The sequence below is a fragment of the Mesoplodon bidens genome (assembly GCF_964165515.1).
Source record: "Mesoplodon bidens genome assembly, chromosome: 2".
Taxonomy (NCBI): Eukaryota; Metazoa; Chordata; class Mammalia; order Artiodactyla; family Ziphiidae; genus Mesoplodon; species Mesoplodon bidens.
The window spans coordinates 80,151,465-80,166,380 of record NC_138177.1 but is presented as its reverse complement, the minus strand read 5'-3'; the positions used below and the strand labels follow the sequence as shown (position 1 = coordinate 80,166,380).

The window sequence follows — 14,916 nt, the reverse complement described above, 5'->3', positions numbered from 1 at the left end:
CTGCTCTTCTGAAACTCTTCCAAAAAACTGCAGAGGGTGGAACACTCCCAAGCTCATTCTACGAGGCCACCATCCTCCTGATACCAAAACCAGGCAAAGATATCACAAAAAAAGAAAATTACAGGCCAATATCACTGATGAACATAGATGTAAAAGTCCTCAACAAAATACTAGCAAACCAAATTCAACAACACATTAAAAGGCTCATACACCATGATCAAGTGGGATATATTCCAGGGATGCAAGGATTTTTCAGGATCCTCAAATCAATCAATGTGATACACCACATCAACAAATTGAAGAATAAAAACCATATGATCATCTCAATAGATACATAAAATGCTTCTGACTAAATTCAACACCCATGTATGATAAAAACTCTCCAGAAAGTGGGCACACAGGGAACCCGCCTCAACATAATAAAAGCTATATATGACAAACCCACAGAAAACATCATTTTCAATGGTGAAAAACTGAAAGCATTTCCTCTAAGATCAGGAACAAGACAACGAGGTCAACTCTCGCCACTATTATTCAACATGGTTTTGGAAGTCCTAGCCATGGCAATCAGAGAAGAAAAAGAAATTAAAGGAATCCAAATTAGAAAAGAAGTAAAACTGCCGTTGTTTGCAGATGACATGATACTATACATAGAAAACCCTAAAAATGCCATTGAAAAACTACTAGAGCTCATCAATGAATTTGGTAAAGTTGCAGGACACAAAATTAATACACAGAAATCTCTTGCATTTCTATATACTAACAACGAAGGATAAGAAAGAGAAATCGAGGAAACAATCTCATTTACCATCACATCAAAAAGAATAAAGTACCTAGGAATAAACCTACCTAAGGGGGCAAAAGACCTGTACTCAGAAAGCTATAATATACTGATGAAAGAAATCAAAGATGACACAAACAGATGGAGAGATGATACCATGTTCTTGGATTGGAAGAATCAATATTGTGAAAATGACTATACTACCCAAAGCAATCTACAGATTCAATGAAATACTATCAAATTACCAATGGCATTTTTCACAGAATTAGAACAAAAAAGTTTACAATTTGTATGGAAACACAAAAGACCCCAAAAAGCCAAAGAAATCTTGAAAAAGAAAAACAGAGCTGGAGGAATCAGGCTCCCTGACTTCGGACTATACTACAAAGCTACAGTAATCAAGACAGTATGGTACTGGCAAAAAACAGAAATATAGATCAATGGAACAGGATAGAAAGCCTAGAGACAAACCCATGCACCTATGGTCACCTAATCTATGACAAAGGAGGCAAGAATATACAACGGAGAAAAAGACAGTCTCTGCAATAAGTGGTACTGGGAAAACTGGACAGCTACATGTAAACGAGTGAAATCAGAACACTCTCTAATACCATACACAAAAATAAACTCTAAATGGGTTAAAGACCTAAGTGTAAGGCTGGATACTATAAAACTCTTAGAGGAAAACATGGGCAAAATGCTCTTTGACATAAATCACAACAAGATCTTTTTCAATCAACCTCCTAGAGTAATGGAAATAAAAACAAAAATAAACAAATGAGACCTAATGAAACTTAAAAGCTTTTGCACAGCAAAAGAAACCATAAACAAGATAAAAAGACAACCCTCAGAATGGGAGAGAATATTTGCAAATGAAGCAACTGACAAGGGATTAATCTCCAAAATATACAAATAGCTCATGGAGCTCAATTAAAAGAAAACCAAAAAACAATCCAATAAAAAAAAATGGGCTGAAGATCTAAATAGACATTTCTCCAAAGAAGACATACAGATGGCTAAAAAGCACGTGAAAAGATGCACAACATCACTAATTATTAGAGAAATGCAAGTCAAAACTACAATGAGATATCACCTCACACCCGTCAGAAGGGCCATCATCAAAAACTCGACAAACAATAAATGCTAGAGGGGTTGTGGAGAAAATGGAACCCTCCTACACTGTTGGTGGGAATGTAAATTGATACAACCGCTATGGAGAACAGTATGTAGATTCCTTAAAAAACTAAAAATAGAATTACCATACGACCCAGAAATCCCACTCCTGGGCATATATCTGGAGAAAACCACAATTCGAAAAGATACATGCACCCTAATGTTCACTGCAGCACTATTTACAATAGCCAGGACGTGGAAGCAACCTAAATGTCCATCAACAGAGGAGTGGATGAAGAAGATGTGGTACATACATACAATGGAATACTACTCAGCCATAAAAAGAATGAAATAATGCCATTTGCAGCAACACGGATGGACCTAGAGATTGTCATACTGAGTGAGGTAAGTCAGGCAAAGACAAATATCATATGATATCACTTATCTGTAGAATCTAAAAAAAGGGGCCAAATGAACTTATTTACAAAACAGAAATAGGGCCACAGATGTAGAAAACAAACTTATGGTTACCAGGGTGTAAGTCGGGGGGATAAATTGGAAGATTGGGATTGACATATACACACTAATATATACAAAATAGATAACTAATAATGACCTACCGTATAGCACAGGGAACTCTATTCAGTACTCTGTAATGGCCTATATGGGAAAAGAATCTAAAAAAGAGTGGATATACGTATCTGTATAACTGATTTACTTTGCTGTACACCTGAAACTAACACAACATTGTAAATCAACTATACTCCAATAAACTTTTTTTTAAAGGGAGATAAAGTTGTTTTTAAAGTCAAGTTACAACACACACCTGTCAGAATGACTATCATCAAAAAGTCTACAAATAAAAAATGTTGGTGATGATGTGCAGAAAAGGAAACCCTTGTACACTGTTGGTGGTAAGGTAAATTGGTACAGCCACTATTGAAAACTGTATGGAGGTTCCTCAAAAAACTAAAAACAGAACTACCATATGATCCAGCAATTGCACTCCTGGGTATATATCTGAAGAAAATAAATACACTAATTCAAAAAGATACATGCACCTCAATGTTCAAAGCAGCCTTATTTATAATAGCCAAGATATGGAAGCAACCTAGGTATCCATCAATAGATGAATGGATAAAGAAGATGTGATATGTGATACACACACACACACACACACACACACACACACACACACAGAGGAATATTACTCAGCCATAAAGAAGAATTAAATTCTACCATTTGCAACAACATGGATGGACTTAGAGGATATTATGCTTAGTGAAATGAGTCAGACAGAGAAAGACAAATACTGTATGTTATCACTTATATGTGGAATCTAGAAAACAAGACAAACAAATGAATATAACAAAATAGAAACAGACTCACAGATATAGATAACAAACTAATGGTTACTAGTGGGGAGAGGGAAGGGGAGTAGAGCAAGATAGGGGTAGGGGATTAAGAGATACATACTACTACGTATAAAATAGATAAGCTACATAGATATAATGTACAGCACAAGGAATATAGCCATTATTTTGCAGTAACTTTAAATGGAGTATAATATTTAAATATACTGAATCACTATAGTGTACACCTGAAATGAATATAATGTTGTAAATCAATTATACTTCAACAAAATAAAGTCAAATTACAACTAGCTCAATTTAAAATTTTATCCTAAAATTTTGTATTCAGAAAGAGAAAAATATTACCACAAATTTTCATCAATATCCCTAACAAGCTTTTAATGTGTCTGGTCAGAATAATGGCTCACAAGGAAAGGCAACGTTGCCTAGTTCCCTTCATGTTGGCCAAATTCAGTGACACTTTGAACACTTAATGACACTCAGCACTGAAATTTTAATCTACATAGGTTTCCAGTCTAATATAATTTCTCAAAATTCACAAGTAGTAAATTCTTTTAATAAGAGCCTAATACACAGAAAAACCAACAGCCAGCATGTAGTCAAATATTCTTATAGTATCTGAAAAGCAAGAAGACAAATATTTTCAAGATGACCTGTGCACCTTAGTCATATTCAGGTAAGTCTATAATGTGCCTGAGCAGTGACACCTGCTTATATCTCCCTACAGCCATCAATTCTCAGTCTTTATGGTTGTAAGTGAGACCATCTGCTCAGTACCAACAAATGTGATCAGCACTATCACTGTGAAATGGCATTATTTAGACTGTCTGTCTGGGGATAGCTAGGGATCTCCGATAACTAATTTTATCAGTCAGGCTGGCTAAATGCACTTTCCCTGCATGAATGTTTCTTCTAAAGAGGTGGCAAAGATAACAATGTAGTATCAAGTCTTTCAGGTAACAGAGGCATGCTTCTGGCCACTCTGCCACTCCAAACAGCCTAGAGTCACTAGCAACAGCTATAATCAACAGCCTAAGACTCCAGGGGAGTAAGAACTCAGCCATGCTCCTGCCTGCATGCTATGCACTGGAGAAACATGCAAAGTCATTGTCCATGTTTCTGTTTTGTTCCCCACAGATGAAGAAAATGGCTGACGAAGAGGTAAACGAGCCACACAAATACAACCAATCACAAGATGGCAGTAATGAGGCAGGAGACTACAAAGAAACGTCCGAGCACACTCCTATAATACCACCTGAAACAAAGAACACCTGATATGCAATGAAGTCACACCCATGTCTTCTGTGTGTGTGATCGCCATCCAAGGGGTAGTACCTCTCTGAATAAGATGCAGTGGCACTGAACGTGAGGAGAAGAATGACAAGAGGATAGGCTTTGGATTCAGAGAGACTTAGGGACAAATCCTAGATCTTCCACTTATCTATGTAACCTTCAGCAAGTAACCTCTCTTTGCCTCAGCTTCCACATGTATAAAATGGTGATAGGAACTTCTAAATACTTTGTAGAATTATTGTGAGCACTAGATCAAATAATCCCAAGCATGTAAAGTGTCCGGCACATAGTAACTGACCAATAAGTGGTAGTTGTTGTGTTAGCAAAACTCAGACTAAGAGCACAGGCCATAGAGACTCTGGGTCCATTCAAATAATGACTAAACCATCAGCTATGTGTCAATTCCAGCCATATATAATTTTAAAAAATTTTCAAACCCTAAAAAATAAAGGCAGCAAATGAGTTTCCCCACCACTTGCATCTAGAGAGGCCACAGTGTTTTCTCAGAGCTGAAGACCCAGTCAGTGAGGGCAGGAAGGGTGAAGAGGGAGTGATTCCTCAGAGCAGCATCACTGCCCCACAGACCACATCTCTAAGACTCAGAGGTTTGGAATGACAAGGCAAGACCAAGCAACCCTTCTGGTCCTTGCACTTGCAGGACTCACCTGTGTATGGCAGCACACAGTGGCAGGTATAACCACTTATATCATCAAAGCAGGTTCCTTGGTTCAGACATGGATTCGAAGCACATTCATCAATATTCACCAGACAGTTATAGCCTGTAGACAGAAAAGGGGAAAAACCAAAGAGAGTGAAACTTCGTTAGCCTCCTCATCATCTTATTTACTAAGCAATCGTCTCAGTGGTAAACGTTAAACACCTCAGAAATTGCATTAACTTCTTCAGGCCACTGGAACACCTGTTCATTCATTTCAGTGTCAAGTCCCTGACATAGTCAGTCAGTAAAAAGTGCTTAATCCATCAAAAAATGAATGGAAGAACAGTATATTCTAATAGCTTGAAAGTCTAATGCACCTCCAAACATGAGTAATTTCTCCATTATGGACCATGAAGTTCATTAGGGTGAAGACCTACTGCTACATCTAAATAGAAACTCTTTCTATACAGAGTAGCTGGTCAGGGCTTAAAAACAGCCTGTAAGTTATCAAGGATAAAATATTTGAATACTTAATCAAAGCCTCTGTTTTATGCCCACTCTTTCAAATGCACAGTCTCTACCATCGATGTGGTAGGGCTTCCTGAAGTCACAAAGCTGTTTCCCCTGATCCAAGACACGAAATCTACTCCCACTATGAAAAAGAGAAAAGTAAGGAAGCATTCATGGGGACAGGGCTGTACCAAATGCCACACGCCATGGTACCTTCAGTAGGGCCTGACACAGAGCCTTAAAACTGAGGAACTACAGCACTGTACAAAAGAAAATGATGGTCTAGGAGTATAGAGGTCTGGGTTCAAACTGTACTCTGCTACTCAATAGCCGTACAACTTTGGACTTTACATTTTGATTTTTATTTTGTTGATCAGCAAGTCTCAATGAGACAAAGAAATAAAAGTGTTTTTAAATCTATAAGTTTCTTTGCAGATGTAATATATCTGAATGTCAGAAAATTACTGACTAAAATATGGTCTCAGAAAATTTTCAAGTAATCAAATAAAGTGACACTGAAACATACTGACGTATTACAGTAGCCTGGCACAATTTTTGAGTGGTGAAATCAGTGGCTATATGGATAGCGAAGCACAAATGTGAATGATTTACCCACAGGTTTCTCTCTCTTGAGTATCTAAGAAAAAAGCAACGGGAGAAATACAACAGAGACAACTCAAAACGTGATTTTACACAATACCCAGTATTACGCATTTTTCCAGAAGGCCATAGGTGACTATGTATCATCTAAGAATATCTTAGGGCTTCCCTGGTGGCGCAATGGTTGGGAGTCCGCCTGCCGATGCGGGGAGCGCGGGTTTGTGCCCCGGTCCGGGAGGATTCCGCGTGCCGCGGAGCGGCTGGGCCCGTGAGCCGTGGCCGCTGGGCCTGCGCGTCTGGGGCCTGTGCTCCGCAACGGGAGGGGCCGCGGCATTGGGAGGCCCGCGTACCGCAAAAACAAAAAAACAAACAAAAATCTTAATGTGTAAGAGAATTTGTTGGAAAGGTTTTAAATACATGGATTCTTCCATGATATTATTGCTACAATTACAGTAAAACAAAATTTTCATTCTACTACCAATATCTCTTTCGAATTATCATAGACTCAAGCCTACATTGGAGCTTATAATTAGAACACCTGTCCAAAGTTGTATAAGTGGAGTTCTAGTTGCTCACCTTAAAGGGTACTGTTTCAATAACTCACCTCTCTGCTAGTCTGAAAATAGAATCCATGTATAAATCTCTTTATGTTTTTATTCCCCAACTGCCCTATAAGTATTAAGTACTCAAATTATGTTTGCTATATGAATGAGAAGGTAAAAAGGGAAAGGAAGAAGTGAGGCAAGCCATATGTACCAACAGAAAGGCAGAGAGAGAAGGGAGATAAAAATATGCACTTTTGCTTTCACCTTTAAAGCCCTTCTTGCAAGTGCACCTGTATCCATTCACCAGATTGTCACAAGTTCCTCCGTTCTGGCATGGATTAGAAAGACATTCATTTCTGTCCACTTCACAGTTGATGCCAACCCAGCCTGTATCACAGAGGCACTTGTACCTGAAAGAAGACAGAATTATTTACTGTTGGGGGATGAATGTACAATTGAGTCATAGTTGAAATACACCATTCTGAAAAAATGAAGGACCAAGGAACTCTTGGGTAAGCTAATCTCATTTCTGATCCTCTATGGACCTATACTTGGGTCACCATGTGAATCATGTGGGCCCATCTGGAGTATTCAGTAAACACACCTTCGTGGCCCACAAAGGTGCTAGAGAAACTAAGTAAGTATAGTAAGTTTTCATACGTAAACAGTGGTTGGTACAACAAATCAGGACAATCTGAAAGACACGTTAACACAGATAAATCTGCAGTTTCTTTTCTTCTATATAAACTAAGAGTAACGCAAGCCTTAGGATCACTTGTTTCTGGTGTAAAACAGACACCCAGGAAGTAGTGTAGTTATCAGAGACACTAAGCCACTCTGAAGAGCTCCTGGGATGTCTGACTTCTGAGACATGCTTTGTTCTGACCTGAATCCCTGCCCCCAGAAAGCACTGAGGGTACTGAGCAGGAAAAGGAACAAAAATGAAGGTATTTGAAATATATGCACATTGTTCACAATCTGAACATCATTAGCACTTAGAATGTGGTATCAGGAGATAATAGCCTCCTAGTCTGGAGATCCCTTTAAAAAAAGTGGGTGGGTTGGGATTCTTTGAAGGCTGCTATACTCTGAAACAGGAATACTGAGTTAATTCTTCTTGGGAATAACTTGATTTCCTATTTACCTCTTAATACACTCTTCGTTCTTTCACCTGTTGTAAGCATGGCAAATGGTAATGCCCAGAGTCCTGTCCTCTGGCAAGCACAGCAAGAGTACACGACTATCTCACGGAACCTAACATCACACTCTGTGATTCTAGAAAATTACTTACCAACACATTACACAACCCTCAGGGGCTTGCAAACTGTGAACATTTCATCAGGGCCATGTCTAAAGTTAGCTGAGACCAGATCTACTTCAGTGGCACCCACTGGTACCATGATAGAACAGAGTTGGGCTTTTTTTAAGCCGGGGGGAAAATCAAATAGAACATCCCTCAGAACTCAATCTTGCAATAAGTACTAAAAGTGCAATTGCCAAAGACTCATAAAATTACCCTGGATTCCTCCCATGTACTGACTACCCACATGAGGAAAGAGACATTCCTCCTTATTTTCCACCTACTCAGTCACAGAAGGTAGAGAAGAAGTGGCGATTTAGAAGACTAGGACGCAGACTACCGAAATCTTCAGTGAAGTCTCAGCTCAAGTCCTGACTGACTTCTACAGGGTATGGCCAATACTAAAACTCAATTGGCTTCACACAAGTCAATAAGAAACTATTAATACATGACAGCTACTCACCCACTGAGGCCCCCAGTACAGTTTCCGTGGACACAGGGATTGCTCAGGCACTCGTTCACCTGTGAGTAGCAGCTGGGATGATGGGGCCCCTCAGGGCATATACAGCGGAAACCGTTCACATCGTTGATACATGTTGCACCCTTGCGACAGGGATTGGAGGCACACTCATCAATGTCAATGTTACATCTCTGCCCTGTAGAGAAGGGAGACAGTTTTTGTCAAATACAAAATGCTTAGGGAATAGACACAGAACTATGAGATCTATTGTGTTGATACCTTCATCTTCATAGGCTATAAGATGCCTTGGGCACTGCATGTCAAGACTTAAGGAATAAGACATCCAACAGCACTTAGTGCCATGCAAGGAAGGAGCAAAGGGCACTGTGCTTTGATAATAAAGTTAACAAAATGCTGGAACAATGTTGTAGTGTTTTGACATGTATTTCTTCACTCCATCTTAGAAATGGGGAAACTTTACAAGGATTCAAAAAGAGAACATCAAATGTTACCAAAGTTGGCTGCTCCTCTTGTTGCTGTTTGGAGTACTCTCAAAGAAGCTTTCCTTATCACTGTTTTCAGCTGGTTTACTGCATTCATTTTTTCAGTTAGTCAGTCTCTTACATTTCCATATATGGTAAATCTCAATTAACAGGAATGTTTCGTGAGTAGACTATGAATTTAATGATTAAATTAGTTAAACAGAAAAGCTATTTTACTTTCACTTTTAGAGTTGTATTAATCCATCTTTTGCCTCAGGAAGAAGAGTATTCTAAGCATAATTTTATTGTTCTCTGATCATTGAGAAAACCATCCAGGGTCTCTCAATGTAGACCAGTGGTTCTCAAACTTTAATGTGCAAAAAGAGTTGCTAAAAGTACTTGTTTTAAAAGGAGATCCTTAGAGCCCCAAAACCACATTTTAAGTAATGTAGGTGATTCAAATACTACATTTTGAGAAACTCTGATGTAGACAATTATTAGTAGTTTATCATCAAATAATAATGTAAATGTTCAGAATATATGAAATTGAACTGAATATGTTCTTCCTCTAAAACATATCCAAGACTGCACTTTGAAAAGATGTCTGCTATAACCTTCACATTTATTTCTTTAAGTGGAATAAAGTATGCCAGTTATGTAAGAGTTTTGCTTTAAGTTTTGAATAAATGAGATTTAACTATATATTCCAAAATGATATAAAGTTTTAAAATAACCCATAATTCTGTAAATGAGTGGCAACAAGCAACTGCTATGAAGGAATTTATACGTTTCTAAGAAGACAATTTTCTGATTTAGATAAAAACAGGCATTTTCATTTAAAAAAGAGCAACCCTGCATTTAGAACAGGAAATTCCAAATGAAATAGATACACACCCCTTTAAAGTATGGGTATTAACATTTTTTCACCCTCCACTGCTCTCTAAACCATTATTGGTGGTTCTTGAGGTAAAAACCCATAATCTGGTAGTAGTTGCTATTTTCCTCTTAAGTGTTTTATTAATAACTTATTTTAAAATACTACTTTCTTAGCTTCAACCTCTGATTTTTTTTTTTTTTTGGTGTTTGCCACTGGCACCAAGATAAGAGCCAAAACTCTTCAACTGTAGCACTATCCTCAGCCTGCAATCCAGTGGAGAATGAGAGGAAAAAGCCTTTTCATTTTCTGTCCTTTTTTTGGGAAGAATCTTCTCAGAAGCCACTCCTCTCACATTTCCTTCATTTGCTTTTAAAGCTCTTTGCAGAATCAATTTTCAAGTCATCTTTAGCTGAGAGGGTTAAGTGCCTCTTTGTGCAGTCTACTTGATGGACTGACAGCTGCTTCATTAGCAAGGTCCCACGCTTAAAGTAGCGTTAGAAACCCCAGCAACAGAAACACCCAGCACAAGGGTATGTGCCTTGTTGGGCTCAGTAACTACTGCATGAGAAATTAACCAATGTTTCTTATCTTGTAGGTAGGTGCCCAAAAAATTAGTATTTAATGAATGAAAGCATGGTATAGTCCAGACTCGAGAGTCTGGTGTTGGATGTCAGAAGTTCCATATGTGATTCTGGTCATTCATTCAGCAACATTTTCTAAGTGTTCCCTCTGTGCTAGACACTGTTTTAGAAAATGCTGGCTAAAAAGATAATTAGGGAGGTCCCTGCCTTCTGGGAACTCACAGTCCTAGCAGTGTGACTCACTAGCTAAGACCATGGACACATCAAGCTCTATCTTTCAGTTGCCTTATTTGTTAAATGAGGATAATAAAACTTCCCTATCTGCTTTCTTTGTTTTGTTCATTTTTAAATTAAGACGTAACTGACATATAACATTGTGTAAGTTTAAGGTATACAATGTGCTAGTTTGAGATATTTTATATACTGCAATGTGATGACCACCACAGAGTTAGCTAACACCTCTATCACTTCACATAACTATCATTTCTTTTTGGGGTGAAAACAATTAATATCTACTCTCTTAGCAATTTTGAAGTTTATAATGCAGTACTGTTGACTATAATCACTATGCTATGCATTCTATCTCTAGAGCTTATTTATCTACTAGTTGCAAATTTGTACCCTTGAACAATATCTCCCCAATCCCCTACCCCCCAGTCCAGACCCTGGTAAACACCATTCTACTCTCTGGTTTTATGAGTTTGGCTTTTTTATATTCTGCGTATAAGAGATGTCATATAGTATTTGTCTTTCTCTGTCTGACTTATCTCACTGAACATAATGTCCTCAAATTCCATTCATGTTGTCACAAATGTCAGGATTTCCCTCTCTCTCACGGCTGAATAATATCGCATTGTATATGCACGACATATCTTCTTCATCCGTTCATCCATTGATTTACACTTAAGTTGTTTCGCTATCTTGGCTACTGTGAATAACGTTGCTATGAATATGAGTGTGCAGATACCGCTTCGAAATACTGATTTCAGTTCCTTGAGACATATACTCAAGTGTGGGATTCCTGGATCATAGGATAATTCAATTTTTAATTTTTTGATAACTGCCATATTGTTTTTCCATAATAACTGTACCATTTTACATTTCCATCAACAGTGTATAAGAATTCCCTTTTTTCCACATCCTTGCCAACACTTGTTCTCTCTTATCTTTTTGAGAACAGCCATTCTTTCAGGTGTGAGGTGATTCTCTCACTATGGTTTTTTCATTTCCCTGATGATTAGTGATGCTGAGCATCTTTTCATGTACCTGTTGGCCATCTGTATGTCTTCTTTGGAAACAGAAGGTCCTTTGCCCATTTTCCCCCCTGATTCTAAACATTTTGTTTTCCTTCATCATTTATACATTTTTTGAATGTTTCTGATGAATGCAGTCTGGGTTCCGGATCACACTTTAAATCTTTTTAAAGGCATGATCGCATTTTCTACCACCTTTGCCACACTCAGTGCTCCTCACTCCCCTTGTGCTTAGCAGTGTGCCTGTTCAGGATATGCCATTATTCGCTTGACTATGGGCTGGAGAACCAAAAGCAATTGCATGTTCAACATTTATAAATTTATAATTTATAAACATTTATACACCTTACTCCTGATTAGAAAATACTGTAAGAGACTGAGAGAGAGAGACAAGACTGTAAACCTCGTATCTATTTTTTAAATTGTATTTTGGTGACTTTATATAGTTGTATAATGACATTGTAATGAGGATTAGCTACATTAGTAGCTACTCATGATTAGCCTTTCAAATGCTATTTGAAAATCACTAGGGTTTGGTAGATTGTAAAGCTTTCAGAACCTCACCTGTTTCAGATGATACTGGATTTCAAAATACAAATAATGATTTACAAGTTAAAAATACAATCAGTCTGTGGCTAAATCATGTAGCTCTGAGAATTAGAGTGAACATTGCCAATATCCTCTATCTGGAAATTATTGAGTATTTTCCAATAATATTTTCCAAAACTGGGTATAGCTACTCCTGACTAATGTGTTTTCATTTCTAATTGAGGTGTAATTGACATAGAACATTATATTAGTTTCAGGTGTACAACATAATGATTTGATATTTGCATATATTGAAAAATGATCATCACAATAAGTCTGGCTAAAATCTGTCACCATACGAAGTTACAGAATTCTTTTTCTTGTTATTTGCCCAATTTTTAATTGGATTATTTGCTTCTTTACTATTGAGTTGTATGAGTTCTTTGTATATTTTGGATATTAACCCCTTATCAGATATATTGTTTGCATATATTTTCTCCCACTCTGTAGGTTGCCTTCTCAACTTACTGTTTCCTTTGTTGTGCAGAAGCTCATTAGCTTAATGTAGCCCCATTTGTTTATTTTAGTTTTTTGTTTTTTTTCTTTGTGGTACGTGGGCCTCTCACTGCTGTGGCCTCTCCCGTTGTGGAGCACAGGCTCCGGACGCACAGGCTCAGCGGCCATGGCTCACGGGCCCAGCCACTCAGTGGCATGTGGGATCCTCCCAGACCGGGGCACGAACCCATGTTCCCTGCATCGGCAGGCGGACTCTCAACCACTGTGCCACCAGGGAAGCCCTATTTTAGTTTTTGTTACCTGTGCTTTTGGTTTCATATCCAACCTATGTACTTTCACGGACTGTTATAAGAAGTCAGCAAAATAATGGACATCAAGGTGAAACTGAAAAAGTAGTTTATAAAACTGCAAAGTATTCTATAGAAGTACCACATGATTTCTTACTTTTCCTATTGAATCATTTAGTATAAAGAGGTCTGTAGAGAACAGAGAATTTAGTCTTAAAAAAAAACTCCCTTAAATCTGTTCAAGCTGTTATTAAAATTGTAATTAAAAAATAGTAGTATTAAAATAAAACAAAGGCAAGACTAAAACGCCTCATATTTACAGGTCATGAGTATATATCACAGTTGTCTCTGATATTTTCAGCAACTGACTTAAAAAAACAAATAGGAAAAACAGCCGTAGAAAACTGTTCCAAGAACAGGGTACCACCCAGTAACCAAAACATTCCATTTCTTGGTTATGCAGTTTCATGCTACACCTTAAGTTTATTTTAGAATATTTTTAGCCTATGTCCTCCCTCTTTGACCTTCCTGATTTGCTAAATGTTAAAAAGAGAGAGCATATGATTCACTGACATTTCCAAAAAATTTAAGACCAGTCTAAGGCTTACATATGTAAAAAGAAACAACAGCAGGCACCTACTTAGGCTGTCCAGTGAAGTGGGAATGAGTATGGACTCTAGAGTAGGACCCCCTGGGGTGGAATGCTGGCCGCAGTGCACTAGTACTGTTACTTAAGCTCTCTTGAGCTCTGGGTTTCTCATCGATACTGTAGAAATAATAATAGCAGTGACAATTCAATGAGGTTAGGCACTTAATTTAATGCCTAGCTCAAAATAAGGCCTTGAAAAATGCATATGTCATTCTATCTAGCAGGAATTTTTGTGTATTCAGTTGGCTGTCACTTAATGTTGGAGTAACACATTTCAGGACACAGAAGTACATCTGGCTATACCAGCAGTGCTGGGCACTAGATATAAGAGGTTTCACCACACCTGTCTTCTGAGTTATCTTCCACTGAACAGAGATTACGGTGACCCATGTGGGCCATAAACATTCCTCTCTCATGTCCACAATCACACCAAGCAGTGCAATGGCTTGTGAAGTACAGAGAGAGGTAAGTTTCCGGCACGCAAGAGGTATCTCTTCACTTGGCTCTGATGGCCTTTTGACATCATAGTTTAAAAGAACTCCATGGGAAGTTTCTCACCTTGGTTGCAAACGACCACATGGTATTTATTAAATGGTAACATCATTATGTAAGTGCCTGCTTCTATGTGGCACTGTCTAGAAAGAATGCAACAGGCACATTATATGCTCTCTGATGGTGCCATTAACAAACGGATGTGTCAGTAAAAGCCTTCAGTAGAGGCTCAGTAACCTCTAGCACTTTTTGATCAGGAGGGTAAAAGATAAAGGTAATCTTACTAGCAACAAAAGAGGTAAAAGAGAAGATGCATGTGAGTTTGTGTGTGTGCACACATGGTGTGTGTATAAATGTTCTAGCTGCTTATAGTTTAAGAAGAATTATAACCAATTTTATTTTAGTCACTTACCTTCTTCCTCCTAGAGAGAAAAAAAAACCCTCTCTGTGCTGGCCAAAAATAGTTTGATCCTCCCAAGTTTTGGCCTTACCCAACAATCCCCCATAAGAGGAAGTACTCAGAAAAAAGCATTTAGTGTTTTCATAGAATTTTACCTTGGCCATGCCTTTAGAGAAGGTATTCACTACTAAGTGTAGAAAAATAAGGGTGGCTTTGAA

The 14,916-nt window shown here is 38.1% G+C and overlaps 1 protein-coding gene across 1 annotated transcript in view; it reads right to left on the bottom strand.

Moving 5' to 3' along the window:
• The window catches only part of NOTCH2 (notch receptor 2), a 180,807-nt gene that overhangs the window by 37,733 nt on the left and 128,158 nt on the right, over positions 1–14,916 (bottom strand). The window contains exons 13-15 of the mRNA XM_081257108.1: positions 8,637–8,829; positions 7,138–7,283; positions 5,226–5,339 (exon numbers count right to left, since the gene is read on the bottom strand). Coding sequence (XP_081113234.1) covers positions 5,226–5,339; positions 7,138–7,283; positions 8,637–8,829 — 453 coding nt within the window. The remainder of the gene's footprint in view (positions 1–5,225; positions 5,340–7,137; positions 7,284–8,636; positions 8,830–14,916) is intronic.